Here is a 26,490-nt window from a genome sequence, read left to right on the forward strand (position 1 = left end):
AAATTCCTCAGTTTCCTATTTTTAATTGAGGAAAGTCTTGTAAAACATTTTCAAGATGAAACGTACTGTACAAAGTCCTTAGTTGGATTTCTGCTTGTTTCAAGAAGTTTTGCTTAAACCATAAACAAGTTACACAGAGGTTTTAATGGAAGTACTTCTGACGACTAATTCTGGATTTTGTGTGGGAGTCATGGAAAAATCAGCTTCCTCCTACTTGTCTGCAGAACAGTTAGGGGGAAGGTTGGCAAGGTTGGTTCTTCTGCAATCGTTTCTTAAGCTCATCCTGAACTGTGCAGTCTCAGCGGCTGAGAAAGATGAGCAACTTTAGGGATGGCCTTCTGAGCAATTCCACGCAAGCAGGCCAATGCTTGCAAACTTACAGCCAAAAGTTGTTGCCTTCTCTTAAGTCCTAGTCAAAACATGCCAGAAGCTAAGGTATATGTAAGGGGTAGATTGGTTTTCTACTTTTTTGGCTTCAATTTGGAATTTCTGTCTTACCAAATTATATTCGAGTTGAACTCCTTCCTGATAGGTGTGCAGCGTGCTGGAAAGCCTGGAGCAAGAATATAAGCGGGAAGAAGACTGGTGTGGGGGAGCAGACAAACTGGGTCCCAACTCTGAAACAGATCATGTTACTCCCATGATAAGTAAACACCTGGAACAGAAGGAAGCATTCCTAAAGGTAGGGTTTGTTACTTTTTGTGGTTTTCTATGTCTTGGAAAGCATGCAGTCAAATGCTCACTCTTAAAGTGCTGAAATGTATGTGGAAAGCAATAGTGCCCCTTCAAAAGCTACAGGTATGTCCCAAACTGTGAAGCTGTGAGAAATGACACGTTAACTGCTTCTGACAGTGATTAGGAGAATACTGCTAAATACATAAAATTGCAGCCAGATTTATAAATATATTTCCTGTTGAACTTCAATAGATGTCAGGTCTCCCACTGTGACTGAAGAGGAACTGGGAATCACTGCTTTGAGCAGCTGTCATTCTGAAGAATGCTTAGAGGCTGCTATTGGAAAGAGAAGTGACAGTCACATAGTGCCCTTGCTGTCTGTGCATCAGAGCTGCTCTCAGATGCACTTGGACTACAGTAGATTACAGAAGGGGGAAACTGCTACACAGGCATCTGAGAGTAGTTTGGTTTGTGTAATAGTCTGTAGATAAATGAAAAGTTTTCATCCCAACTAATGTCCTAGTGAAGAGGGTTATTGATCGTACTGAATAAATGTGTAACAGATGCTTGCAATGCAGTGTAACTAACCCTGTAACCAAAGGCTTTTTCCAGCGTCACCTTGAAAGGCGTCAGAGTATAAAACGTAGTTTTATTAAAAGCCTTTTTGTTCTCAGTCTCAGCACAGATGAGAACATGCGAAAATGTATTAGCATAGCTCAAAGAATGCTGTCAAATAGATCTTTCTGCAGCTGGCATGTGAGTTTCCAGTCTTTGTGTTAAAACAATTTGAGAAATGATTTAGTGTCTCTGTTACTGGATTTAACCATGCTACCTTTATCGAACCTTTTAAAGTAGCATTTCATGTTTCACTTATTAAAAATAAGACAGTCAGCCCATATGTAGTACTTGGTGTACCTTAAGAGGAAGATGGCAGCTGAGTTGAGTGTTGGCAATACAGCGGTGGGGACTGAAAGCTCCCAAGTCCTTGTTTGAGTATTTTAAGGGCATGTTGTAGTATTTTAGTACTTCTGGTTTCACTTCAGAGGAGAGTTTACTTTTTGTTTAAAGTAGTGGTGGCTCTTTTGGAGTATCCAGGTGATTACATAAACACATGCACTCAGTTTACACAATAAATAACTTCAAGTGGCACATGGCACATACACGAAACAAACTTCTTTGGGAGCCCTGAGTCATGCTGAAAGCTCTAGAGCATGTAATTGCTTTTCAGGATCTTCAGATAAAAAGTAATAGCATTTTATTTGGGGGTGTTTTTCTGTGGAATAAGTAGGAATTAACGGTTATTTATTGGGAAAACTTTTTTAGTGCTTGGGTTGTTTTACTTGTAGATGGATTTAGCAGGCAATGCTTTTTAAAATTGGAGAGGGTGGGAAATGCACTAAGGAGGGATGAGAAAGGTCCTTTATCTCTTCCTGGATGTATATGTGATCATCTTCAGAGAAACTAATACCACTGATTCTCCAGGCTTGCACGCTGGCTCGGAGGAATGCTGATGTGTTCCTGAAATACCTGCACAGGAACAGCGTAAACATGCCAGGGATGGTGACACACATCAAAGCACCTGAACAACAAGTCAAAAGTAAGGGATTTCTTGTTCTTTTTTTCCTCCAGAGAACGTGATCATCATGTGTTGTGGTGTGTGTGTTGACAGGGAGTGAAGCCTGCCCAAGCAGAAAGGATTTTGTCAGACTTAACAGGAAATAATTAAAATTGCTCACACACTTTGAAGGAGCTGCCAGTCATCAGATTCTCTTATACCCAAATGAAGTTGCTTTGAATTTATTTATCTCCTGCTTACACTTAATCTTAATTTGAGACTCAAATGTGCTGCTTGTGTTTAGAGAGTGAGATAGTAAACTTCCACGTGATAATGTTCGGTCTGAAGCCAAATGGGAGCTGAGCACTATAAGCTTACTCATTGTGTTAGTGTGGTGCATTCTGTGAATTCCTTGAGAGTGCCATGGTGATACAAGATAATCCCTTGGATGATGCTTTTGGACCCTTCATATATTTGAATCAGTATTAAGAAACTCATGAAGTATAGGATAACTGACATAATATTTAAAGTAAATGTGTAGGTTGGTAGTAGCTGAGGTGAGGCAGGAAAGAACTTATACATGGGGCTTGTGTTTTGCTGGGATTAATTCAACATAGTGCAGCTTTAAGGTGTAACATGCACTGGGGAGAATGGAGTAGCAAGAGAAATCTGTAGGGCTTTCAGGGACAAAAGGACAGAAATTTATAGGGTATGCATAACTGATGGGTGAGGTAGGCAGAACAGAGATCAGAGAGACATATTCAGAAATAAATACTGCATTTTACACATTTATTTGTCAGCTGTATTCTACTTGATACATTTTGAAGCTGTGCTTGAAATGTTACCAAAATATCGGATCAATAACTTTCTAAGACCAATTTTAGGAGTTAGAAAGCAAGACATTCTTTAATTCAGCCCTGGAAACATAAGTATAAAACTATTTCTTATATTATCCAGTCTATCAGGTTACAGAACACTTAGACCATGGTACAGACTCAAAACCAGAGAAGTCTAATGGTCTAACTAACTGCTGGTTGCAGCTGCCCAAAGGGGAGTTATGCAGGGGATGGAGTCAAACTCAGGGGAGCACTGCAGTAGGACCAGAGGAAAAAGTTGCAGCAAGGAAAATTCTGGATGGATATAAGGAGAAAGTATTACAGCAAGAATGAGAAAGCACTGAGTAGAGCAGGTAGCCCAGAGCGGCAGTGGAATTCCTGCCCTTGGGAATTTTTAAAACTCAGTTGAACAAGCCCCTGAAAAATTTCGACGTTAGTCCTGCTTTGTGGAGGAGATTGGAACAGATGGCCTGCAGAGGTCACTTCCACTCTAAATTATTTGATGACTATCAGAAAAGGACATGCTTGCTGCTTCACTTCACTAGAAGGGGAAAACAGTTTGTGTTAAACTTACCCATGTATCTGACAGTGCTCAAATTGAAAATCTTCCTGTGTTGAATTTTTTTGTGTTGGAAAGATAATAGGGTATTGACCATACTTTTCACTGTAAGGAAATAATTGGATTGCAACAGTTGTATCTTGGAGCATGTAGAGCTAAGACAAAGGATTGCTTTTTCTCTGTCCCCAAGACATTTATAGAACAACATTTATAGAACTGTACAAGGCAAAATCTCAACACAAATGCTGGCAGTATCAATAACTGAAAAAGTGTTGCTAACATTTGTCACTTAGCTCTTCTCTTAGCAGTAAACATAGAAAACAAAGCATAAGCAAGCAGGATGTTGTAGCTTTCACAGTTACTGATTATAAGAAAAGAATGTTAGGACTTTGAGACAAACTTTTTAAAAATTCAGTTTTGAAAGCTGTGTAGAAACAGAGGAAGGTAAATGTGTTCTGGTGAGCAAACGTCCTTAAGAATACTTGTGCTATGTGTGTTCTGTGTACTTTTAAAATCCTGGATGAATGATTCATGTTTGAAAAGCAACAAAAATCCCCAAGCAGAAGAAAAAATAAGCTATGTGCTCTAATGCTTTTCCCCATAAGCCATGTGATACATGCTTCTGAGAATTTAACACAAGTCAAACTAGTGAGGACTCCTTCGTTTTAGGTCTCAATGGTCTGGTGGTAGCTGACTAAAAGATTTAAAATTTCATTCTGACTTCCTGTTCAAATATGCATGTAAGGAAAAAATGTCTTTTTCATCTTTTTTCTAAATAGATATATATTAAAAACCAGTGTTTTTTTAATTTGGGTGAAATGGAGGTTATATGTGTTTTGCTGAACAATTGCACAGGCACACTCAGGTGTATGCTTGCTACAGTGTGTCAGACTGTCATCAGCATAGAGTATACAAATGAACACTTTTAAAAACTTGAGTAACCCTTGAATTTCTCCAGAACTACTGACTGTTTTTCAAAAACCTCATTCAGTGACATACTTGATCCTTATTCCCAGCTACAGATCATGTTAAGCAGTGTCTTAACCTAAGCAAAGTTTAGCTAGGCACATGCTTAATGGGAAACAGGAATCACAGTGGTACAAAATGCTGAGAAGTGTCCTTCTGTTTCTTCATACCACTGTAATAATTTCCTTGACCTGCAGTTAAGAGTATCCAAATACTGCATCAGACACTGTGCCAAAGCCGAATTTTAGGAATTTGTGGCCTGAAACTGAGCTGTGACAGGTGGATTCAATACATGACGATTACTGTAAGTTCAGAAACGAGGCATCTTCATCTTGGCTTCTGCTGCTTATTTTGTGTGCTGCTTTGTTACCTCTCCCTCTGCTTTGCAGGCTGTGACTGAACATAGTGCAGGAACTTTTCTAGTGATGCTCATATTTTTAGGTAGGTTGAGAGAGAGTGCAGGATGCATAGAGACAGCTGAAAGCTCTCCAGGCCTGAAGAATAAGCTGAAAATTTAGGAAACAATATTAACAAGTGTTTTAATCATAGAAAATAATAAAAACAACAAGATGGACTGTAGTTCAGAAGGTTTGAGATAGAGCAGGTTATCCAAACCTAGTATTAAATATTGATGTTCTGTAACTTCATTTGAGTATTCTATAGAATACATTTTCTCTTCCTTCTCAGTCCAAGAAATTAATGGCAATAACACTAACGGTGCCCAGCCAAATGTCTCTCACTGGCTTGCCATCTGTATCATGTCCTGACAGAACAAATGCTGTTCCGATTAGCTAAATTCACCTTGCTTGCTTTTTGTCAGAACTACTTCACTTGTGTCACTATCAAGATATCTTTTTTTTTAATATGGTGTCTGGTTGGGTGTATTGCATTGTATAAGGATAGTCTGTGAGTCCTCCAAAATCTGGCATATATTCTAAGCAAGCGTTTTGGAGGTGGTGTATGGCAGAGATAAAACTGAGAAAGCAGGTGAGGCTCTTAGCAGATCAACTCATGGCTTGGCTACGGAATAGATCAGTTGAGCCATATTTGAGGGTAGCCTGCCCAGCAGGAACAAAACCTTGGCTGCAGTGATCAGATTCCAACCAAAAGCAAGTCCTGGGTGATCTCAATGCTCTGTGGTAAGTGGGAATATGGCGCTTCCGAGCAGGAGGGTGTTGGCAGCAATGCAGACAGGTTTCATAATCCTCAGGGAGACTGTGAGGATTCGTTGTAATTGATCCCAGATCACTGATTAAATATTGGTGCTTTTCCCTTCAGGCTCCCTTCATTTGAGCTGCTCTGTCAAACTGTCAAGTTACTGTCTTTTGGGATGTGAGGCACAGTAGACCTGCAGTCGGACAGAGGAATGTACAGGCATTAAGAGGCCTAGCACCTAAGAGCCTCCATTCATAATTATGAAAAATAGCCAGCTATGGGTATAAGCAGAAAAGCAAGAGTGAGCCTTTTTTGTGGTCTCTTCTGCTTCTGGTACACTTCCCTTTGGGTTCTTTGCGTTTTCTACAGAATCATCTGGCAGAGGGACTGGGTTTCCCAATTTCCGTGTATTTCAGCTTGCCATCTGGGTTTGCAGTAACTGCAAAGTCTGGTAAAAAAAAAAAATGTGAGAGGACAAAGGTGTCAGTGGTAAGTTTTAATTGAATCTCTAGTTTCTTTAGCCAACGTATCTGTAAATACTAATGAAAAAGGAATACTGTGTTTTATGAATGTCAGGAAAAAGAGCAAAACAGGGAGTAACAGAAAGAGTAAGTATATTGTAAATTCTACAATGTAAAGTACTTTATTCCGCTGATGTTATGTGATATTTCAAAACTAATTGTCATGAACTCTGAAAATGTTTTCATTTCTTCAGATATCTTGAATGAACTCTTCCAGAGGGAGAACCGTGTGTTGCATTACTGGACCATGCGTAAAAGACGTCTTGATCAATGCCAACAGTATGTGGTGTTTGAAAGAAGTGCCAAACAGGTGAGAGTTTTATATAAAAATCCTCTTCTTTGTCGTTGAGGTTTGACATACACTGACTCTTCCCACAATAACAAATTTACCATTGACTTCAATATTTCAAATGGCTGAAAATCAATGATTAAAATAGAGAGTAAGTGAAATTATTTGTTTTTCCTTTAATACAGAACTAAATACATTGAGACAGGGTGTCTTTACTGCCGTAACTTAAAGGTAGTGTTTTCCATCTGCCAGCTTGATCTGGTACTGGCAAGTCTCATTTCTGCAAGCTTGTGTTTGACAAATTGTTACGCTTGTTAGCTTTTACACACACCTAATTTGACTGCGGATATAACAGGCAGCAACATTTTTCTCAGATGTTGGAGGGAAAACCATCTAATTAAGTTGATAGGCAGTTCTAGAAAACTGACAAGTTGGATAACTCATTAAACAACAATAACGGAATGACTTTGGAACGTTTTTGCAATTCTGCGTGTACTTAGTTTCATGGTTTCTTGCGTGGTAGATCCACCTCTTTGTATTTTGTTGAATTTATCAATCTAGAAAGAACTATTAAGTACCACACACAGCAAAAATACCCCTTCACTAATCAAAACAGAAGCCATAAAAATAAGTGGGGGGTTTCAAGGCAGAATTAGTAACTGGAATGATCTGAAATGGTTTTTTACTACCTTTTTTTTTTTTTGACTGGATATAGGACAAAGAAAGGAAGCTATCAGTTCCTGTTCTGCAGAAAAGGACACAACGCCCATAATGTGCAATATAGTTTGATCTACTTTAAAGGACTCCAAAACCCTTTTTTTTTAAATTTCTTTCTGACAGCCAGTGCAGACAAAGGCTTAAATACTAGTGGTCTGTTTTGATGTATTGAAAGATTTTTAACATCTGTCTTCCACGATTTCACAAAGAAAGTAATGCAAGATAAATCTTGGAGTGAAGTTAACGATTAATATCTCTTTAAAGCAACATCACCCCTTCCCTGCCCCCACTCCACTTTTGAATAACCTTAACTCCAACCTCTGCCAAGCACATGACCTACTTGCTTTTGTATAGAGATTACTGACTAACAAACACTGGAGATAAAGATCTGTCAGCATTTTAATTGTAAATCAAATTTTTTCACCAATCACTAGTTCAGTCATCTCAAACCAAACCTACTTCACACTGACTAGTCAGAAAATGGAAATGTTGATGTCTTCATTTAGATTTTTGTTTGGAAGTTGGAAGAACGTATTCTTTGTGCTTACCGTGGGAGCAGATACCATAGTAGTTTGCTAGGATAAGGGCTCACCTGATCACTAAATTCATTTCTCCAGTTCTTGTATGGTGTTATGTGTTTCCACATACAATCCTGATCCTCCCATGAAATAATAGCTGGTCTGAACTGTAGGAATTAACATCAAGATGAACCTTCTGTCATATTGTGGCTCTAGAGAGCTGCCAAACGGGAAGTTTTTTTGTTTATCATTCATTCCAGCATTATGTAATAAACCCACCAATAAAAGGCGATTAAAAGGTTAAAAGCAAGAAGTATCAGAACAAGTGTTGTTTGTAGTATCAGTGATAAAGGTGCTGCTTGTCCATAACAGTCTTCACTTGCGAAGATTGACATTAGAATGACAAGGGGCATTGTAAAGGAGGTTGGTTGAAACATCCCTTTTCTTGACACTCATCCAAGAGTTGTTGGTTTATTTCCACCAGCGGTGTTTGAAAAGTAAAGGCACCTCTCATAAGGTTTCTATCTGCACTAGTATGTGACTGGGTAAATGGCATCCTAGTATTCACATTCAGTGTTGAATTTTGAAGGCTTTCTACTAACTTTAGTTTTTGTACCAAGGGGCAAAAGGAGATCCTAAGTGGAAGGAAAAGAATCAAAGTTGTTCAGTCACAGCCTTGATGAGCTAAAATTGTTGGTGGAATTATAATACAGAAGATGCCTTTTCTGATGCAGTGTAAGGTTATGCTCTTGAAAAATACTTATCTACTGTCCACCAAGATAAAACTTTCCCTGTTCTTGGTAATGTGGGTAGATAAAAGGGTAAACTGAAAGTATGAGAGATGAAAGGAAGAATGAGGACCTATTAGCAATCTACTACTTTTTCTCTTAGGGCATTAAAATTTTGTCTAGTGCTATATTTACTAAAGACACAGAAGATACAACTGCATTTAGTAACAAGACAGTTCTAATCAATCTGTATTAAAGTCTTTGAACATCTGATACTGACTTTGTCAGAGCCAGGAAGTTTCTAAGTTCACAATGCCTCTACATACTGCTGTAGTAGCCAATATTAGGAGCTGCAAAGCAGCTTGATAATGTCAGTTATATTCTTAGTTTTTACTGTTATGTGGCAGTTTGAGAGGACTCTTCTTTGTTCCAGTAGACAAGAGTTGGAGTCATCAAAACCACTGAATTGTGCTTAAAAGAGCAGCAGATAGTAATACAGGTAGAACATAGATGATAGCCTGGATCAGCATGGTTCATAATAGTGAGAGTGTAAGGTGCCAGTATGTGGAAGGGAAAAAATTTTAGTTAGCACTTCTTAGTTCTTGTCTTTTACTACCTACCCATAGATTAATTGGTTTAACTGATTCATCTCACCATTCCTCCTCTGCTGCAGGTTTAGTTTCTAGGAGTGCATTTAACTACAGACCATACTTTATAAGGCTGGAATACATGTCAGCTGAAGGATGAAATTATAGTTAAATGTTATGTGCTTTGAAAGTTTAGCCTACAGATTTGACAGTCTTATGTACATTTTTACAAGTTGGAAAAAGCACATTTTTGAGTGTAGCTGTCCTGTGTGGAACCTTTTAATAGTTGGCTACTATAGTTCCATAGTGGACTTCCCTGAAGCGCTCAGATTCATGTGTCAGTTGTTCAATTCTTTAATCTTTGCTTCATAGATTAAGTGAATTATTTCAGAGTTACAAACTGATACTGTAGAGGTATTAGATGATTGCCACAAGTGACATAGAGTAAAATTTACCTGAGGCCAATCTGTGTTTGTGAAATACTGGTTTCTGTTGGCAAAAGCAGTCTTCTCTCTTACTTTTCCTTTATTATTTCTTTATTTAGGCTCTGGAATGGATTCATGACAATGGAGAGTTTTATTTATCCACACATACTTCTACTGGCTCTAGTATCCAACACACTCAAGAGTTGTTAAAAGAACATGAAGAATTTCAGATTACAGCAAAGGTAAAATAAATAAATAAAACTATGTATGAGTTAAAACAAAGCTAAAACAACCTAAATTCCCCCTCCACCTAAAAAAAACCCCAAAGATGTGCCCATCAAGATTTGTTTACTTGCAGTGGCTTTCTCTCTGTGTTTGTGCTGGGAGCAGAATAAACCAAAAGCTAATCAGAAGATAATCACTGTTACTGTAGCTCCATGAGCCCTATGCGCTGTTGATTTCTCATGACAGAATCACGAGATAGCTTGCAAATGTTTTTAAAAAACCTACAAACTTTGTAGGGCCTTTGATTTCCACTTTTATATCCTCATGTCTGTAGAATACTGCATGTTCATTTAGGATGCAAAATGCAGCAAGGCATATTATTATTCAGCTGTGATTTAATTAGAAGGTAGTAGAAAAAGTAAAGCTTTACTTGTGAGGTTACTCATTTTATCAAAGCATTCTGTGATCCTGCTGTAACTTTTTGAGCCGTGGTAGCATTGTGTTGTTCTACATCTCTGGAGGCCTCTACAGAGATGCAGATGTCACTTTTGAGGCTTACCAGTTTTCACATGTGGAACAGGCAGTTAGTGTGTGACTGAATTGACTGAAGTGCCTGAGCTTACGTAGCCTTGTCTGTCTCTGTGTTTTGTTTTGTCACTTGTTCACACTGTCACCTGTTTCTACCTCTTGACTCTCCAATCTTCACAGAGAAATAATAAAGCCCAAGAAATAAGTAAGTGTTCATTTGTTTGAAGGCCACCTCAGAAGCAGAGAGACACAGAGATGGAGTTGGTCGTGGAACATACGGGAAGGGAGAAAAGAGAATCCAGAAAGAGCAGAGGTCACTTTTGCTTTTCAAACCTGGATTTTCTTCCTTCCGAGTTTTGCTCCAGCCTTTGTTCTGCTGGATCCCTTCCAGCAGGCAGAGCAGCACTGCCCCCCTCATTTCCTCTGTCAGTCAGGGGATGACGTGGGTGTCCCTTTTCAAAGGATGTTGTTGGTGCCACTCCCTTGCCGTTTCGCTACCTGTTGGGAGGATGTATTAGCCCTTGCTAATTCCATAGTGAAAAGAAATGCTTGGATGAGGGACTATTAGCAAAGAAAAATGATTTTTTTTTTTAAGCACAAACACTGTTGTTTTTCCAACTGACATTAAAAAATCGCGCTGTTGTTGACTGTTTTGCTTAAGTCCCTGTTACCAGAGGCCCCTATAGTACACTTTACTCTGACATGGTATCAGAGAGAGGTGGAGGTATAAACTCATCCATTATAGATGACATACAATTTATATGATAGAAAGTGCGTAGTCTTAGGCAGCATGTTAATTGGGAAAAACATTTAGTTACTGATTTGGTGGTGGCTACTTCTCTTAATTTCTCTCAAACAATTGTGTGACAACAAAACACAATATAAAGAGATCTAAAGTATACAGTCTTAATCCGGTAAAGTGTAAAGCGTATAACAAGACTTATCTCCACCTCAACATTTCAGTGATGTTTAAAAGAAGGTAGATTCTTGAGACTGTCGGCCAGGTCCAATACCAGTGCTTCAGTGGTAGTGAACAAAATATCCTCTTTGGCACTAAAACCCCTTTGTATTGACGCAAGGAGAATGCCAATGCTCTGAAAAGCTTGCCTAGCAGAATTTAATCTCTGGGTTAGTTATGGAGCACATTTTTGAAAGAAAAAGAAACAACCTGCTTCTAGTCATGTAATAATAAAATCCAAGGAAATCTATATTCATTTTGTGGTATTTTTGTTGAGACAAAGGTATCTGTTTAAAGAAGTTCATGGTTGAGATAGGAGGAAGCGAGCTCCTTTGATGGCTTCTCCACTGCACTTAGTAGCAGGTTAAGCAAAATGACCCCCTTCATGACAGGTAGAGCTTAGTAACTGTTCGATATTTTCCTGTTTTCACAGCAAACCAAAGAGAGGGTGAAGTTGTTGATACAGCTGGCTGATGGCTTTTGTGAAAAAGGGCATGCTCATGCAACAGAGATTAAAAAATGTGTCACAGCAGTGGATAAGAGGTACAGAGACTTTTCCCTGCGCATGGAGAAATACAGGACCTCTTTAGAGAAAGCTCTGGGTATCTCCTCAGATTCCAATAAATCGGTAAGAGAAATTTGAGTGTGATGACAAACAAACAAGCTTTGCTTGCATTTGATTTAGCTATTGTTTTCTCCTGTCTCCTTCCTTAATTGATTCTTCCTTTTTTTAATAAAGAGCAAAAGCTTGCAGCTGGATATAATCCCAGCCAGCGTCCCCGGGTCAGAGGTGAAACTGCGCGATGCTGCTCATGAGCTTAACGAAGAAAAACGAAAGTCTGCCCGCAGGAAAGAGTAATACATTTATTTATTTTTAATCAATGAGTATGCATAAATCAGTCCAGATAATGAAACAACTGTCATGGCTTGTCTGGCAGCTTAGAAAATTGGATAAATGGTAAAAAGAGAGTGATATTATTCAGTAGCTCCTATTGCCTTTTATTCACATGTACGTTCTCACAGATAATTCTAGCATGTCAGAATCATAAACTTTTGAAACTATGTTAGATTTATTTTAACATGGTTGTTTGTTTTTTTTTCTTTTTAGAAATAATGTGAAATAAATGTGTAAGGGGAGGAGGGAGGACAACAGTTAAATGACTGTAGCAAGTGAAAAACATTTGAGAAAAATCCATATCCTTCCCATTTTCTTTTTGCACTGATCAGTAGTGGAAGGATGTTACCTGTTACGTTTCCCTCATCTGTTGTCTCCATATTTCAGTGCTTGGAATTTTCTTGCAGCAGTGGAAAAAGCAAAAGCTTATGAGGAAAAAGATGTATTGTGGTTATTATACATTCACAATGATCTAACAGACTGAGATTTGATTATTTTTTTCTGTTGTCACCTAAGGTTCATTATGGCTGAGCTAATTCAGACAGAAAAGGCTTATGTAAGAGACCTCCGGGAATGCATGGATGTAAGTTTGCTTTTTTAAACTAATCTTTGAAGACAGGATTCAATCCATTGTTTTCTGTTTCTTTCTGGTTTTAACAGCTGAGCATGATTGTTTTGCAGTCACAGGACCAAATTAAGTATCTTTTCTGCTATTAAGAACAAACCTAGAATTACATCTGATAACACCCACTTCAGAATTCATCCTATATATTCTGCTTTTGCCATTACTGAGTTTTTAGCGTTTGCTCCTTTCCCAATTCATAAATGTGTGGAGGTTTTTGATTTAGAGGGGAGGGAGAAAGGAGGGGTTTACTTTATTTGCTTTGCTAGCAATAGAGAAGAGCTTGTGTTAATTCTCTTATTATCTGTATCACATGTTTTGCTACTAGCTGACTTTCTGAATAGAAATTCAGAGAGATTCCATGGAAAAGTGCCCAGTAATTGTTATGCTGAAGCAAGTAATGTTCAGTGTTAGCTGTCGCACAAAACATGAACTTCTAGACTGCAGACATGACCTTGATACGGAATATCCTGAAGCATTAGAGGTTGTCAAGAACACTGTGCATTTTAAATGGTGAAGTCTCAGGGACAATGTTAAATTGTCAGCTTTAGAACTGGGATTTTACTGTCAAAATCACAAGGTATATTTGACACAACAGGTACTGTTGCAGTTGGAGATGATGATGCTGCATGATCTTTCCCCGCTTTCTCTCCAGGAATGCATGCTTACAGATACCTGTGTGGTTCTGTTCAGAGTTTATAATGATTTTTCATGCATCTTTTTTGTTCTGGGCAGACATATCTATGGGAAATGACAAGCGGAGTCGAGGAGATCCCACCTGGTATTGTAAACAAAGAACACATTATCTTTGGAAACATGCAGGAAATCTATGAGTTCCACAATAAGTGAGTGACTTATCTTCCATTTCCATATTACTGCTAAATCCAAATGATGACCTGAGTGATTTCCTAATGAAAATACTGTGCGTATGAATAATGAACTCATTAAAAAACCTAAAGGATTTCTTCTTGCATTGCTGATTTGTTTCAGTTGTTGCTTTTTGCAGCCAGGTAGGTACACCATTAGAAGCTGTCTTTTTTTGTCTCAAATATCTTTCAGCTTTTAAGACATCACTTGGATACGTTAAAATTTTGCTGTAGGGTTTCCAGTTCGAAAGAGATGGAAACCACTGAATTTAATAGAATATAGATATAACACAAACATCAATTTAAGACTCTGCCATTCCTTCAGAACCCTCATTCCTGATTTCCAGATGCAACTGCTAGGGGGAAAGGGTAAGGCTCTCCACTCTTTCTTGACTCTTTGAAGTTTCTGTGGAGATGCCTCACCATTGTTACATTTACTTGAGTACGGAGCATGAAAGAGACTTGTCCACTGTGTTTCTTCTGAGTGGAGTGGTTCCCAGGCTGATCTGTGTACAGAAGTTTTGCTCTAAATCTTCTCTCTTTGTTAATTCATGGGTGTTTGTATTAGGTTATGATTCCCTTAAGTAATAAAATATACCTAGCATATTTCAGAACTTGATTTTATAAGTCTCTGTGTTAAATTGAGCATCCAAAAAGCAAGTCACCTCTTTTTTTCTCTTGAGGTGAAGGCTAAAACAGTAGGAAAAATTCTTGATGGAGAACAATAGCAGTTACTAAATTTTTGTGTACTTTTATGTGTTAACTGCATGTCTCTTGGATCAATTTCTGATCTTCACATCAGAATTTGTATTCAGTTACATTTTATATTACCTCTGTTACTACATATTATTATCTATTCTTGTTATCTTTATTTCTTTAAGTCATGCTGTTGGTATGGATTACAGTAAGTTTTCTAACCACCATTATTCACAGAAAATAGATGGATATAAGCCGCTCTAATGAAACTGTTTCATGCTTCTTGTACTATTTGTTTCTTTTCTACCCATAGTATATTCCTCAAGGAGCTGGAAAAATATGAACAGTTACCAGAAGATGTTGGACACTGCTTCGTTACTTGGGTAATCAAGTCAGACTTAGGTTTAGAAGTAACAAGGGAGATAGGAAGCACAAAGAGATGGATTCTTGCTCTCAGGAAGTAAATTGTAAAATTTGTGGAAGTAACTCTTCCTTCAAATTTGAGTGAAAATGTGTGTATCCTTAACTGGGAAAAAAAATTGCAGCACTGCTGTCAGATGCCAATGCTTACTTACTTGCTCTTGAAGTTTATGCTAGTTGCCTAAACCTACGTTCAGGTTTGGTTTGGTATCTTTGTCTTAGCAATGCATGCAAAACTAGATTATTCATATCTCTTCTATTCAGTTTCACTTTTTTGATGTATTTTTTATGCTTCCAGTTTGAATGGGAAGATAATTACTTATAGTTCAATTTCTTGAGAGAGAAGATACGCTCTCTGAAAACTATGTAAAAACTTTGAGACGGAAATGATGCTCTCTGATAACCTGTGTATATTTGCGTTTTCTTCTGCAGGCAGACAAATTCCAAATGTATGTTACTTACTGTAAAAATAAGCCAGATTCTACCCAGCTGATATTAGAACATGCAGGAGCATACTTTGATGTAAGTACTTCGTGTCCATCTTAAAAGTATGCCTTGACAGTTTGAATCATGTACTTGCAGTTATGCTGAGTGCTTGATTTCTTAAGAAAATGCAAGTTTCCTGGTACTGATGCTTGTAATGTAGTGTCAGCTTAAGGAAATCAATCTTGTGTTTCACATGGTTAGCTTTCATTATTCAGTTGGTCTCACAAAGCTGTCAAACCAAATGTAAAAGGTCGCTGTCACATATCAGAGCAGTTCAGAAGTGGAAGCAGGTTCTGGCAGCAGCAACAGAGACGTGAATCTTCAGCTCTCACAGGCACATTTTGCAAATCTTAGCATTTTGGTGTGCTTAGTTTGTATTATATGTAATAAAGGTGGAAATCTTTGTTAAATTTTTGGAGCACTGTTAAACTGTAATTGTATATAGGGGGAATTCAGTTGACTGCTGTTGTTCAGAGCTGCTAAACCAACCACCTTACTTATTCAGTATCAATGTTCCTTGGTCTACGCTTAATATTCTGCTTAAGAAGAACCAAAATGTAGCAGTTGTTAGAGGTTTTAGGGAGGAATTTTGGCCACACTGTATGAGTTTTGGTTGAATGTGTATTTATAGATTATTCGATTAAAGTGCCCTCTGCCCCTTTTTGTTTCCTTCTCCACTATGCTGAGCCACTAGCCATTGTGACACCACAGTTTTTTTTATAATTCTTTGTAGAAGTAGAGGGAAGGACATAATTAAAAAAAAACAACCCACAAACAAAAAATCCCTGAAGTTCTCGGGGTTAATTTCGAAAGGAGGAGGTAGGGATTCTAAGCAGTGTAAGGTAAAGCCTCTGTTAAATTTTCAGTACTTGAAGAAGTGCAGGTAAGTTACAGGAAATCAGGCAGATGTGACAAAAAAGATGTCAAATTAAATTTAGTAAGTACTATTTTAAAAAATAACAAAGGGCTCTGATAGAACTATATTAAAAATATCTTATTGCCACTGCCTCCTTTGATAGCTGTCTTAACCAGTGTGTCCAGAGCTCTCTATCCCCTAATCCACCTAAAGTGGATTAGAATGTGAAGACCTAATTCTTTGCACAGCTAACTTCAAGAGCTTCCAGTGTCCACCACTGTACCATGTGAAAATGTCATATATATCTCATCTTGGGAATTTCTGGTACTGTAATCATGGTGAGAAAAACACATAGTTGTGATGCATAACTTGCTGTTCAAAATTGTGTGGTTAAAATATATCTGATACTGCCATAATTGGTAAACACTGGCCCTGAAGTTCAGCCATGATCAGTACTTGAAATCTGTAGTTAGCTCATTGAATTATCATCTGATTCTGTTTTCCTCCTTTAGCTTTGTGGAAGTCATTCTTTTTTGTTTCTAAGTGGTTGTTTTCTTTTGAAGTGTTTGGTAACCTCTTTCCTTCAGTTAGAAAATGTTGCTTGGTGCTCCCTCTCGTGGGGGAAGATGCTTTCTGTGACTATTAGCAGTTAAACTAGCAGGTGATGCTGAGAAACTGCCACCTCAGCCTTCCTGCCACGGTCCTGTCTGTTCTCCAGAACACTGAAGTTTTTCTTTTCTCTCTTGCAAGTAACAAAAAAAAATACAGATTTTAATTTTTTTTTTAAAAGGCATTGCTACATTTTCGAGATCCCTAATCATTGCTTTTCGTACTTGGGTTTATTGAAACATTTCACAGGTACTCTTGGAGGTAATACGCTCTTGTTTGTACAAAGTCAGCAGGCAGATGCACAACATAGCCATTTGCTGTAGCTGGAATATCTTGTCATCCTGTGTTTTTTTTTTACTTCTCCTTGAGTTTATAGTCAATGTATACTATTGCATGGTCCTCAGAGCAGTCTGTATCTGAGTGTTGGTGCTCACAGTCCTCACATGTTTTCTTTTTTTCACGTAGGAGATACAGCAACGACATGGACTGGCCAACTCTATCTCCTCTTACCTTATCAAACCTGTCCAAAGGATAACAAAATACCAGCTTCTTTTAAAGGTCAGTATTAATTTAAAGTTCTTCATCTGATTCTGCTGTTCTGCAGAAGGCAAAGCTCTTGCTGAAATCAGGAGGGCTTTTTCACTCAGCACTCTGGGACTACAGCATCCTGGACAGCCTTAAATATTGCTGCAATATTTTTAGGAGACCACTGAAAATGAAAGAATGCATAAATAAGCAACTTTCTGTCCAGATTCCTGTAAATCAAAAAAGATATCTCTCTACTACTGTTTACTTAGAAAATACAATTTGCATTTCCAGAGTGAAAAAAAAAGTAAATCATGGCTGTATAGACAGGCACATTTTTGTAATGGTGTCTGCAAAAATATTTTGGCAAGCCATTAGCTATTTTTATTATATTAAGTACTGTGAAATATATAAATTTTTTAATATATTAAACTGTAATATAAAAGATCTGTAAAATAGATAAATATATCTTTGTGTGTGTATATGCACACACTGAGTACCTGTAGAGCTGTTGCACAAACAGTTGTTACTTGTAATGTTGCCTGGAAATGTTGAATAAATAGTAGCTGTTAAAATAAACAAAACTTTTGGAAAGCTGTAGTTAGAGCTTTTGCTCGGTGAACGGATGTCTTGTTGACTGAGCAGCAGTGTTCTTGAACTGTGCTGGGTCTCTGTTAGGTGGCATTGCTTGTTTTGGAACAGCTGCCTCTAAAAGCACTCACTGTAACTGATCTGTGTCTCGCCTTTCTACTTCAGAACTACCATGGATGATTGTTTTTAAAATTTCTGAAAAACACTGCAGGCTATTTCAGGTCAAGTTGGATGGAAACAAGTGTGTCACGTTTAACTGAAACATATTGTGTCTTCTTCCCTTCCAAAAAGGTGCAACTTGATTAAGTTTTAACTTACAGAAATACTTTAGGCTGTGTTCTTTCAGAAATTTTGAGGTATTGATTCCAACAATTATTTTCTTTTAAATCTAAATATACCTTTCCACTACATTATTGAAGTGATGGGATAGATTGATTTCACTAGTGTTTCCAGAGCCAGATGGCTTTGCTGCATAGTAAAAAAGGTTTACTTGGTGGTTGCTGTGTTTTCTTTGTCATTTTTTGAGGGTTTTTTTTGTTTGGTTGGTTTGGGTTTGGTGGTTCTTCCCTATAAGAGCAGCGATGTAAAACATAGAATGGAGAGCCCTGAACTTGAATGATAGCTGAAACATTTTACAATTCTAGAAGTTCTGCTTATTTTTTCAAATGGTATTACAGCTGCTCATCTTTTGTGCCTCCTGGAAAATACTGAGTTAACACTCAGTTTTCTATGGTGTTGTCATGCAAAATTTAAGTGTGATGATCTGTAGTGTTTTGCTCTGATGGTGGTACTGGCAGTTAAATAAAAATGTTGTAATGATTATAATAGTAGGAATCACCTGGCTTTCTCTTTACAAAAGAAAAGGGAATTTAACCTGAGGGAATGAATTAAATGGCTCTTTTGAATAATAGAAAGAACATAATACATCCTTTTGGTTACGTAAGCTACAGTTTATCTTGATACTGTTCAAATGCTCAAAGGATGGGAGGAAATTTGAATATCAGGCACTGAATGGGCAGGGAACTGCATTGCCCTAAATCCCACTACAACTTTAGCATATTCCATTCTCTAACTTCCGTCCATTAGTTGTTCGTATTCAAAGGTTTTGTCTGTAGAATGCTTCTAACTGTGTGAACGCAGAATACAGTAATTTATTTAATGCTGAAATGTAAATCCTCTTATCAGCAGTAGTACAGAGCAGGTCTTTGGTGCAGTGGAGCAAAGACTGATGTCAGGAGGGGGTGTGTCTTTTTGTGCTATCCTGGTTTCCACCATCTTCATGACTTGGCAGCTGTGTCATTCTGGGCCTTGATGAAGCACTGCATCCAACAGCTGTGTCTGCACTTATCAAAAAACCCTCATTGTCCTTAATGTAACTTCTAAAGATTTCTTATTAAGCAGACAATAGTGTTTAAATTAGAAGTGGTCAGCTGAAAGCTTGGGCTGCTACTTGAAGAACAGATCATGATAAATACAAAGTATGCTGTCGTGTCATTGGCAGACTAAGAAGTTCAAAAATATTTTACATGCCAAAAATGCTTATTTGCTTGTTAGAAGTAGTCTTTGCCTATCCCAACCCAAACCATTCTATGATTTTATGATAGAGTGTACTCGTGTCTGCTCATCTTTTGCAGGAGCTGCTCACGTGCTGTGAAGAAGGTAAAGGTGAGATTAAGGATGGCCTGGAGGTGATGCTCAGTGTGCCAAAGCGAGCCAATGATGCTATGCACCTCAGCATGCTGGAAGGTAGGATTCAAACTGTCTTTCCAATTCAGTCATATGCTGTAGATGAACTTGGTCCAGTAACTTTTTATAGTACTTCATGCTGTGAAGGTCTGAAGAATGTGACTGTTTCTTATCTCTGGGTTTGTATTTTAGATGCCTTTTATATGGAGGTATATAAAATGCACACTTACTTAGGAAAATGAATTGTGACTGACAACTGGTACAGGTTTTGCTATATTTTGAAATGTTCTTTCACCCTGATCTAAAGTTCTGCCACTGCAGATTTGAAAAATATGTAGGCTATTGAAGTTTTCTACTACTCACCTAAAATGTAATAGGTGAATGGTCAAGACACAGTAACTTCAGCTACATTTTCCAACCAGTATCCTTGGCTTCCTTATATGAGGAACATAAGTGTATTGGAGGTGATTTTGGTGATTTATGTATCAAATAATTGTCTCCAAGAAGTTTGTTGTTTTCACATCTGTTTGCTGCCTGTTCCATAACAGTCTTCTGATTGAAATGAAATGTTATCTTCTGGCAGTAAAATTAAAAATTAACCTGAGCTTTAGCCAGAACAACGTAATCCTGTTCATGGCACACAGTGGAGTTTGGATGTAATTGCTTCTACGTGCTTAGAACAACTTTCTGCCAAAATCTGTTTTAAACTTGGCACATTATCGTGTATGATGGTGCCATCAAACATTTAGTGATAAAACTGTTTTTCTTTGGCATTTAAATATTTTGAGATAAAAGCAGAGCCACCTTACCTTTCAGCTGCTGAATAAAGACTTATAGGTGCTTTTAGTTAATATTCCTTTTCCTTCTCTCTGACTTCTAGTAGTGAAATGGAGCTTGTCATGGAATTTCCAGTATCGTGCAAGTTACTATAAAGCTCGTTGTTGTTTGACAAGTGATCCTTGATCATGTGAACACTGAAAATCACTTTTCTTCCCTGATTTTAAACAATAGCGAAGTTGGTCAGTTTGTGGGATCAGTTCCAAATGCTTTGTTCAGGAGATGGTGTTAGTATAAATGCTGACCAGCATTGGTAATAATCTTTTAACACTGAAAGTATAGCTCTGGGGAATATTCTAATCTTTTACATAAGGTGGTTTTATAACAAATCATGCATGTATCGTTGAGTCATTCCATGTTAGACAAATATAGTGAGTGAGCACATTTCCTCTTTATGTCTCTGGAGGATTTTGACTGAATATCCTGATGCTCTCCATACTGTTGCCCTGTTTAGAACAGTGAGAACTGTTGTTTCCTTGAGAAGGATGGTGCTCTTCTGCTCAGAGAACATTGGCAAGCAGTATCTATTTAAGATGGTTTAATATCATTCAAAAGAGAATGGTAGGCTAATTTCTGTTATCCTACAACTCTAAAGCTATGTATTAAACTTGAAGAACACTATGCCACTGCAATGGAAGTAAAATTGTTAAATTGATGTTCTCAGTCTTCATCTTTATGTTATGTCTCAAGATAAGTAATCCAGCTGCTATTTCTTTATTGTGGATCAATGTTGGAGTAACTCAATGACTGATCACATGAAAACAGCTCCAAGCTGCCATCTTTTTTCATCCCCTATTGGACCATGTTTGTGTGCTTACTGAATACATGGTAGAGAAAGTGTGCCACTAGAAAAGGTGTTATTTGGGAGCTTGCCAACTTCTGAACAATCTGATGTGCTCTCAATGTCCTTGCACGTTGCTTACTTTCAACAGTGGCAGAAAGCTTATAAAAGAAATCATTTTCATCATGGAAGAGGTTACCAGAAGCTGACATAGAGAGATCTGTCATTTGTTGGTGAAATATTGGTAGAAGAGTTGATAAACTTCTTAACAGTTAGATCTCTAAATTTAGACATAAAGTTGAGCTACAGTTACATTTAGTATATTGCGATGTTGCAATCAAGTCTTGTTTTTATTTTTTTTCAAACTTTTAGTTTTAGTTTTTCCAAACTTTTGCAAGCTGAGTTTGGAAGAAAAAGATCAGTTTGCTTAATATACAGAAGTTGTGCTTTTTAACTTCCTCATATTATCAACTTTTTATAGTGAACCTTTCCTCTCTTTGGGTTTTTAGGCTTCGATGAAAATATAGAATCTCAGGGAGAGCTCATCCTTCAAGAATCCTTCCAAGTGTGGGACCCCAAGACTCTAATTCGAAAGGGAAGAGAGAGGCACCTTTTCCTTTTTGAGATGTCCTTGGTTTTCAGTAAAGAAGTAAAGGACTCGAGTGGAAGGAGCAAGTACATTTACAAGAGTAAACTGTTTGTAAGTATGGAAAAGCAAGCGATCATGTTTAGAAAACTGTCTAGATTAGGTCATTCCTGACCTCAGATGATTTAAATGTGCCTGAACAACTTGAACAAATATTATAGTGCACTGAAAGAACAGCCTTGTAATGTGTAGACTGAATCTCGTAAATTTGCTGCTTTGTCATGCTTATGAGGAGGGAGAGTAGGCTGAAAGCAACCACTGAAGAAATGTGTGAATCTTGGTGTGTCAGGACAGAGGAAAATCAAGATTGGGCTGGGCTGATTTTATGTTAATTGTGTGAGTGATTGCTGGTTCTTTAAGGCTCATTTGTATAAAGCAGAAGGATGGAAGGAGTTGACAAGCTGCCTTGTCTTGCTTGTTTACTGTTGTTGTAGCAATATCCATGTGAAGGTTCATTTTGGTGGATATTCTAAACATACTGATTTGAAAAGGCAAGAACTCCTTGTTATGGAATAGTTCATTCCAGAATGTCTACTGACACTAGTAGTCTAACAATAATATTTTGTAAATAAAATTACAACTTTTCTGGTCTACTGAAAGGATGTAAAGATAGAATTTTTTTTCTCCTCATTAGAAAAAAAAATAAAATTAAAAATAGTTCTCTCCTCATCCATAGTATATATGCTTTACAAAATGTGACCCTGGAATTCATACCCTTCCCTTCCTGTCTCATTGGATGACTTGGGTGAGAGCAGTATTCACACTCGATAAATTTAGGTAGCCAAGTGAGAAGACAGTCTCCCATGGCTTCCTCTGCATCTGCCAGAGTCAGGATTAGCTTTTCTATTAGACACTTTAGAGCAAGTACTTGAAATTGCTTTACTTCTCAGAATCACACTCTAAAATACATTATTCTTCTATTGCTCCTATTGCGATATATGACTAAGTCTAGATGGGACTAATACTGAGCCTTTTCTCCTTGCTTCAGCTCCTTTTCCTTCATTCTTTCCCCCTTCCCACCTCATGTCCAAACTGGTAAAGCAGGTTGGTTCAAAAAGCCTCTGTTTTTCCTCTGTCTTACTTTGCATGCCACTTCGTTTCCAACACTTGCTCTCCTTCCTGATATAAGGTAGCTAGGAGGTAACACAGCTGCAGCTCTTTTGTTGATCCCACCTTTTTTTGCTGCTCTCACAAATTTGAAAAACAAAAGACTTCTGGTGTACTGGAGGGTAACATCAGCTGCCAAGACATTACATAGGATGGGAGACAGAGCTGATAAATTGGTCCTGTGGGCTTGTCATGTCAGTTCCTCTGGCAGGAATTTAGTAACAGCCTTGGGTCCTAGAGAAGTTGCCAGAAATCTTGAAGACTCTCATTGTGCCTCTTTTTTTAAATACAAGCTTATCTTTTTGTCCTTGTATTTTATTTGGCAAAGTATCCTGTAATGCAGCTTACTATTACAGCAATTCTTGCAGTTTGATCTTTAGAAAAGGCATTCACATAGATGTTGAAAGCATGCATGTTGATTTGAGCTACAGATTTTTTCACATTATCAAGTCTCTTGCATCTCAAAGGTAGTTATACAAAAGTGAGGTCCTTCTCTTCAGTTCAAGCACGATGACCATCATGGTTTCCTCAGCACAGGATACTCAGTGAACAATGTGTATGTTAGCTTTGCCACTCTTTACTGTACAGACATCTACTGCATTGTCTCTCTGTTCTCCCTTGTAAAATTAATAATATTCAGAAGTATACCAAGGCTTCTAAATTTACTAGGCTTTAAGAAATAAACAGTGTTAAAAATTGTACTATCTTGCCCATTGAGGCTTTATATTGGGCAGTGCAGTAGGGTATATTTTCTTTGAATTACTTAATGTAATGTTGGATTAAGTATTTTACAAGCTTTTTTACACATGTGGGAGTTGTTGGTGAGTCAAGCTTAAAATTCATCATAGGCTTTTAAGTAGAAGACTCTATTTTACCAAAAAGAGATGACAAACCTGGAAGGGTGAATGTGTTGGGTTTGGCTGGTTTTTTTGGGGCGAAGGAAAAAAAAACCACAAAACCAACCAAAACAAAAACCTCCAATACCAAACAACAAAATTATCTTTACTCAGGTACTGTGTATCCAACATCTCTTGTAATGAACTGTGTATGTGTGGTAGTGATTATGTTTAGGGGAGGGGAGGACATGTATAAGGGGAAAAGTACAGCTTCTAATAATGTAAGAATGCTCAGCAGCTGTCTTTAGGAGTGAGTGTTCTTGTAGTTTGAGCTATATTTCTTAGTTTGTAATTTTTTTGGTGCAGAGCCTATATGAATAACTGGAAGCCAATTCACATGATTGAGATGATGTTCCAGTTGGAAAGTGAAAACATTTCGGATAATAATTAGCTATTAAGATCTGACATTAGAACATTCTTAAAGACTGATTGCTAATGTAGTTGTCCCACAGAATTCTCCAGGGAAACTGCATTTTTTAATTATTTCATCCGTTTCAGAGGGTAGGAAACACACCAGGAAAGGCTTCTGTGACAGAAAAGAGATTGAAATTCTTAAGCATATCTTATCTGAGAGAAAATGTAAAAATCAATAAGTAGTGAGTGTTCCTTGATGAAAATCTAGGAGAGAAGCCAACACTTATTTGTACTAGACACCCTTTTTTTTTTCTTTTCTTTTTTTTTCCCCCAGCTATCAGGCTTTTAATGTCAAGTCAAAAGATATAAAGATTTCAGATTATAAGTGCTATTGTTTATTGTTACATTATAGCAAAAACTGTTTAGCTTGCAGTTTTTCCTTTTTTGAAGAAACCCCACCACTGCCACCAGAATAAAGGATTCTTTCTAGCATGACTTAGCCTTAAGCTTCTAAAAATCTCTTTAAATAACAGAGTTCAGTTATTTACAACATTAGCAACTCTTTGTGGCTTCTGAGGAAAAAAAAATGTGTCATTCTGACGAATTTTTCTTAATTCCAGACTTCTGAGCTGGGTGTCACAGAACACGTAGAAGGAGATCCCTGCAAGTTTGCTCTGTGGGTTGGAAGGACACCAACTTCAGACAACAAAATCGTTCTCAAGGTAATTTAGCAGATATGCTTGTACAGTCTACACTAAGTCTTGTAGTTGTTGCCTTCCCAACAAGTATGAACAACAAGTGATGACTTTTCCTGTTTTGAGAGGGACAGCTGCTGACATATAATTTTCTTTTGTGTGTAAAGAATGTGGTGTATATCTAACTCATGTGGCTTGACAGCAGAGAGATATCTCTCAGATGTTTTCCTAGTGAATTACAGGCTCAAAAGGGCTCACGTTAGTTTTGTGACAGCAGTCAACGAGTGCAAGGAAACTAAATATAACATCACTGAATAATACAATTTGTTCAGTCTCAATACTCCCATAATTTCACAGACAGTGCTTTGCAGTCTGAAATTATCTTCCCAGGGTAGAGCAGTATAAAGAGTTCTGTTTAAGGGCTTTCTATATAGGGTCAATTTAAGGTGTTCCTGTTTTCTTCTTTACTTAGAGCATAGAATATTTAGATAACTTGTATGGTACATGAAGCTTTTCAACAATTTTGTTGTTTGTTTGTTTGTTTTTGAAGCATGAAAACTAGCAGTTAGCTCATTAGTATTGTAAGTAAATTCCATGAAATCTGAAATAAAAGATTAGCAAAACTTTGTGTTTGGCTTCTTTTCCTAAATGTTATTTGTAAAAGAAAACAAAGATCTTTTTCTTAACTGTTCATCTGTTCCTGCAACTTTCTCTATCCCTTCAGAGTCCATGGCTGTTAAATATTTATAGTATATTAAATATTTATAATGTATTTGAAGACAGTTATTTTGAGACAACAATTAAGAGAAGTAGGAATTTATATGATTTATTTTTTTTTAGAGCTGCAATAATGTTTATATTTAATAGCATTTCAGGTGCAGGGTTAAATTGGATTAATCAGTCAGATTACAGGTTGAGCAGCTGGATATCAAGCCTTTTCCAGGGTATCTCAAAAATATAGGTGATACATTGCAGGCAGTTTTTAAAATACAATCCCTAAATTGGATTTCTGCTTCCAGATATGTTTCAAAAGTGGGAAGAGTAATATATGAAATGTGTTTTGGAGGTATATGTGTTGCAAAATAAGTTTATTTCTCTTTTGGTGTTCGTAGATTATTATATAAAATTAGAGCTGACGTAAAAAGTAGCATAAGTTTAAAATACCAGTGTTCAAGGTGTTGTTCTTTAAGTAAGTCAACACCCTGTCTCATATGAGATGCGTATAGGGCTTTAGCCTTCCAGTTACAAAAGATGAATCTGAATCTAAAATAAAGTGGTTTTTTTAAATGAACAATATTAATAATGGTGAGAAGTATAAATTAGTGTTGGTGATTCAAAACGAAGACAGCTAGCTTGAATTTCCTTTTCTCTGATCAAGTTTTCAAAAGTGATTCACAAAGTCATTCTTTATGCCTTCCTTTTAGTGTTTATTAGCTGACTGTATGTGTGGATCTTAGTTGCAGTAGTCCATTGTGGGGGTTTTGTTTCTTTTGCATATCAAAGGCATCCAGTATAGAGAATAAACAGGACTGGATCAAACACATCCGGGAAGTGATACAAGAAAGGACCATTCATCTGAAAGGAGCATTGAAAGAGCCGATCCACATCCCCAAAACTGCACCAACAACAAAACAGAAAGGAAGAAGGTAAGAAGTGTTTAATCAGAGATCTCTAAGTACA

General features: G+C 37.4%; 1 protein-coding gene across 1 annotated transcript in view; it reads left to right on the forward strand.

The window, feature by feature from the left end:
* Positions 1 to 26,490, forward strand: part of LOC104546409 (triple functional domain protein) — a gene marked incomplete at both ends in the record, with an annotated part of 38,534 nt that overhangs the window by 2,388 nt on the left and 9,656 nt on the right. The window contains 15 exons of the mRNA XM_010191798.1: positions 533 to 682; positions 2,158 to 2,272; positions 6,462 to 6,577; positions 9,651 to 9,773; positions 11,676 to 11,870; positions 11,982 to 12,097; positions 12,654 to 12,720; positions 13,495 to 13,604; positions 14,635 to 14,704; positions 15,174 to 15,263; positions 17,158 to 17,250; positions 19,443 to 19,554; positions 21,622 to 21,812; positions 24,736 to 24,837; positions 26,314 to 26,456. Coding sequence (XP_010190100.1) covers positions 533 to 682; positions 2,158 to 2,272; positions 6,462 to 6,577; positions 9,651 to 9,773; positions 11,676 to 11,870; positions 11,982 to 12,097; positions 12,654 to 12,720; positions 13,495 to 13,604; positions 14,635 to 14,704; positions 15,174 to 15,263; positions 17,158 to 17,250; positions 19,443 to 19,554; positions 21,622 to 21,812; positions 24,736 to 24,837; positions 26,314 to 26,456 — 1,793 coding nt within the window. The remainder of the gene's footprint in view (positions 1 to 532; positions 683 to 2,157; positions 2,273 to 6,461; positions 6,578 to 9,650; positions 9,774 to 11,675; positions 11,871 to 11,981; positions 12,098 to 12,653; positions 12,721 to 13,494; positions 13,605 to 14,634; positions 14,705 to 15,173; positions 15,264 to 17,157; positions 17,251 to 19,442; positions 19,555 to 21,621; positions 21,813 to 24,735; positions 24,838 to 26,313; positions 26,457 to 26,490) is intronic.

This window comes from Mesitornis unicolor, unplaced genomic scaffold, assembly GCF_000695765.1.
Source record: "Mesitornis unicolor isolate BGI_N332 unplaced genomic scaffold, ASM69576v1 scaffold39950, whole genome shotgun sequence".
In the NCBI taxonomy this organism is placed as follows: domain Eukaryota; kingdom Metazoa; phylum Chordata; class Aves; order Mesitornithiformes; family Mesitornithidae; genus Mesitornis; species Mesitornis unicolor.